Source organism: Suillus fuscotomentosus (assembly GCF_016647785.1).
Source record: "Suillus fuscotomentosus strain FC203 chromosome Unknown F5891scaffold_37, whole genome shotgun sequence".
Taxonomy (NCBI): domain Eukaryota; kingdom Fungi; phylum Basidiomycota; class Agaricomycetes; order Boletales; family Suillaceae; genus Suillus; species Suillus fuscotomentosus.
In genome coordinates this window covers 204686-208927 of record NW_024539549.1, presented here as the reverse complement: position 1 = coordinate 208927, position 4242 = coordinate 204686, and the positions used below count along the sequence as shown (strand labels likewise).

General features: G+C 52.9%; 1 protein-coding gene across 1 annotated transcript; it reads left to right on the top strand.

The window, feature by feature from the left end:
* Nucleotides 1-2806: 2806 nt before the first annotated feature.
* Nucleotides 2807-3968, top strand: F5891DRAFT_1129334 (RabGAP TBC; the record flags this gene model as incomplete). Its single annotated transcript, XM_041364382.1, has 4 exons — nt 2807-3206; nt 3269-3500; nt 3552-3625; nt 3673-3968. The coding sequence occupies 4 exons, from the start codon at nt 2807-2809 to the stop codon at nt 3966-3968; spliced, it is 1002 nt and encodes a 333-aa protein (XP_041224280.1).
* Between the last annotated feature and the right edge of the window lie 274 nt (nt 3969-4242).

The following is a 4242-nucleotide window of genomic DNA, read 5'->3' as shown; positions in this document are numbered from 1 at the left end:
TCCCATACCGAGCTTCTCGCCAGACAGGCTCAGCTTCGATGTATTATCACGTCCTAGCGTCTCGAGTGGACGGCCCAGCGTCTCAAGCGGACGGCCCAGCGTTTCAAGTACTTCAAGTCCAAGCCAGCCAGACCAGGCCAACATCCAATCCACGCACACCCATGCGACCACCTCCATATCCTCACGACCCTCCTTCGAGTCATTGTCTTCTGTAGATCGTGGTCCGCCTGTTTCCCTAGAGCATACACCTCACGGCCCTGTCGACGGCCCAGAGGTGCGCCTGCGCCCGCCCGTCGCACGTCAGCTCTCTGCAGGCCACGAATCCATGCGCACGCCCTCAACCTATTCGGTGCAGGCATTGTCTCCGCTCAGTGCGCAGTTCCCCCAAGTCCCGACTAGGGTGCCTAGCAGGCTGCGAGTGATGAGCACGGATATGGAAGACAAGAGTGAGGGTCCGAGTTTAGGTTCGGGTTCGGGAGGGGAAAAACCTCTCTCACATGCGATAAATCCGGTGTCTCCCTTGCTTTATGCGTCGTTTGGTGCTAACGAACGACATTCGGGCTACACGGAGGAAACAGAAATGCAGTCATCTGGGTATTCGGAGTCAGATGATGGGCAAACGTCTCGTAAGTCGCGAGGGCTGCGGTCAAATGCAGGGAGTCTGCGGTCACTTGTTTCGTCTACAGATGGGTCTAGTGTCGTGTCTGCACGGCGCACGCGTACGGAGAGCGGGCACGAGCAGCGCGTTGGTCTCGGGATGCACCTTGTGATGGATGACGACGACGAAGATCATCCTGTAGTGGATAAGGATGCACGTGTTGAAGGCGATACGTCATTTATGTCGAGCGAGGCTGGGACCGTTTCCACAGAACGTACTGTTACTCCAGCGTCGCTCTTGCCATCGACGACAGGTGTGCCACCTGCGCTTATGCCTCGGGCACCTGCAGCACTTATGCCAGGATCATCATCTACACCAACATCTGGTGTTTCACTTACCCCCGTCGCTTCGTCAGCACTGAGTCCGAGTGCACCATCAGCAGAGAACTCTCCTTCAGGCCAAAACGCACCGCCACCTTCGACTTTGCGTCCCCGTCAGCCCAACCAAACACCCCATCCCTTCTCACGTACATCGATATTCCTCCCTCATCCCAATGCTCCCAAAATAGCTCCGGGAAGCCAGGGGCTGGGTCCCATGTATGCACGACCCCAACATCCCACTGCAAACCCTGTGCCAATACCCTCCGTGCAGCCACCGCCCAATGCCACAGCGTTCTCCGCTCAAGTTCTCCGCCACCTTAGGAGTATCTTCCTTGGTCCTGGTGTTGGCGCTGGCGTACGTAGGCCGCCGATGACGCTGTATGCTCGCTGCGAGCCCGATTTGAATTCGAGTACCGGCCCCGTGCCTATTATGTTCTCAATGGACCCACTTCCACCATTACATGCTCGCATGGCTCATTCGGGCGTAACAGCTCCTCCGTCTATGGTTCCTGTACCGCCCGTTCGTGCTGCAAGCGTCTCTACTCCGATACGAAGGGGCTCAGCTGCACCTGCAGCTGTTGGATCTCTTCGCGGGGCACCACCACCTAGCAGTACGAAAGATATCAGTCCAAATCCGAGCGCTGATCCGACTAGCACTTCACCACTCAGACTGCCCCGGCGGTCAGCGACGGCGCTTGCAGGTGCACAGGAGCCACCTACGAGTAGTAGTGCGCCTGTGGCTCCAATCTCGCGCCCGAATTTTGTCCCGCAGGTTGGCGCTGCCCGACCGAGATCAAGGTCATTCTCGGGCTTTGGGGAAGCTGGAAATATTGGTGCTCTGCCTGAGCGAAGGTGAGTTTATTTTGAGAAGTGATGAAGAGTCGACGTTGATGAGCGATGTAGCCGTGAAGAATCAGAGTCCAAGGCGCAAAGCGTATCTGTGACTGCCGCCTCCACCCTTTCACCTTCTTCACAGGCTGCATCCATGTCTCCACTCACGCACAATGGTCTCCCAGCTTCTTTGAGGGCACGTCACATTCCCTCGCCTCTCTCCCTACAGAATGGCAACTTTAATCGTGAACGAAGTCCCAATACTGTCGTTTCTTCTACCGATACTCCATCCCCCAATGCAGGCCATCTCAAATCACCAGTCACCCCTGGTTTCCAGCAGCCATCTCCTATTCCGAGTGTCACGAAGTTCGGGCTGCAGCCTCCGTCTATAGGAAGCTCTTCGGCGAGCCCCGCGCCTAGCTCTAGTCCGAGTCTCTTTAGCGATCGTGACAAGGACGCATCGCCGTCATCTGCGATGACGGGACGCACATCAGTGACAACTAACAACATTGCTTCGCCACATCCTTGGGTAAGCAATGCTCGTCAAGAGTCATTGGACGCACCGAGGAAGAACTCCGTCGATAGCGCGCCTCCTCGACAGAGTTCTGATTCTACCGATTCGCATTCTCAAATGGCATCTCCACCTCCTATTGCGGAATGGCACTCACAGTCAACGCGGTCATTGCCCCTTGCACATGAAGTCCAACTTCGGGGAAAGCTCAGTCTCCCTGTACTTCGTGGTAAGATTAGCATCAAACCGAAGCTTGACGATACTGTGAGCGTGACGTCTTCGTTGGACGACCAGGAGAACGAAACTGTGCAAGTACAAGACATGGACTTTGAACTTGTGAAACCAACTTTACCGCAAGCGCCATTGGGTCGCTCCAGTCAAGAATCTTCGTATGCTGGACGTGATGCTGATGCAGTGCGCCTCGATTCCCCTGGTACCATGCAAGGTGATGCTGCGTCGATGCATTCGAGTGCCCCACGGTCCCCCATGTTCCCCGATGTGATCTCGTCGGGTACCCCACCAGTGGAGTCACCTACATCAATAGATGCTCACCGCCAACGTGAGATCAGGTGGATGGCCCTCTTACCTATGGTACCGCCATCTCAAGCACGCAGGAACAAGAAGGTCAAGCGTCTTTTGTTGGACGGAGTACCTTCGTCGGTACGATACTTGGTGTGGTGTCATCTCAGTGACAGTAAAGCTCGCGCGATTCCTGGCGTATATGGGCAGCTTGGCAAGAGGCAAAGAGTCCCTGCCTTTTCCGATATCGAGAATGATGCAAAAACATATTTCCCTGATCAAACACAACTGCATCCTTTCGATGGCCCTTTAGTATCACTCTTGCAAGCCTATCTCAATATGGTGCCAGATATCCAATATAGCTCAGGTACATCTTCGTTGTGTCCGAGCGTCGTATCGCTGCTGATGCGCATGATGTACGGTTGTCAGGGCTGACTTCCATAGCTGGTCATCTGCTGTTGCTATCACCCGAAGAAGATGCTTTTTGGATATTCGCTTCGATGATGGATGCCCATCTTCGTCCGTACTTCTCGGCAAATACCATCCAGTTGGAAGTCGATGCTGCATTGCTCAGCAAAGCCATCGAAACTAATGATCCTGCTGTGTGCAAAAAGCTGTATGTCACATTTAGCATCCCCCCTAGTGCGATAGCGAAGTCTTGGTTCGTATCAATATGCACCTCTGGGGTTTCATATTTTCTGATCTCGCACAGGTTTTCTACTCTATTTGTCGGAACACTGCCCATTGATTATCTTCACCGTGTCTGGGACATTTTCTTGTATGAAGGTACGTGACACACTTTTCCTTCTTTCGCCGCATTCACACTTTATTAGGCGTCACTGTTTTGTTTCGTGTTGGGCTCGCGCTCGTTCAATGCGTGCGACATCTGCTCTTGCAAGCGACATCGGAAGAAGCTGCTATGGAATACCTTGTTCATCCACCTCTCGCATGCTTACCCTCGACAGCAGACGCATTCCTTAATCAAGTCCTAATGATGAAGCTAAAAGATGACGATGTTCGAAAACAACGTATCAAAATGGAAGCACAAGTCAAGCGCCAAACTCAGTCCCGTACCAATGGTTCTTCAGGCATGCAGACTGCATCCATATCTCTCCCGAAAACTTTCTAAGCGTGTTGTTGTCCCAAGTTAGCTCACTTCCATTCTATGATAACCCTTCGCTTGTTATTATCACCGCAAAATCGCTTTGGACCGTATTTGTTTGCATAGGTCGTTCATTTATTGATTCCCCCACATTTACCTATGATACCGTAGTGAATTGTATATATTCCTGGCACTCTGCAGAGTATCCATAATGTTGTACTGCTTATAGTCTTGGTCCTGGCCGCTTAGTAGTGGTGCACTGCAGCACAACGTGGCAATTAGATGCAAATTAGATGTGGTT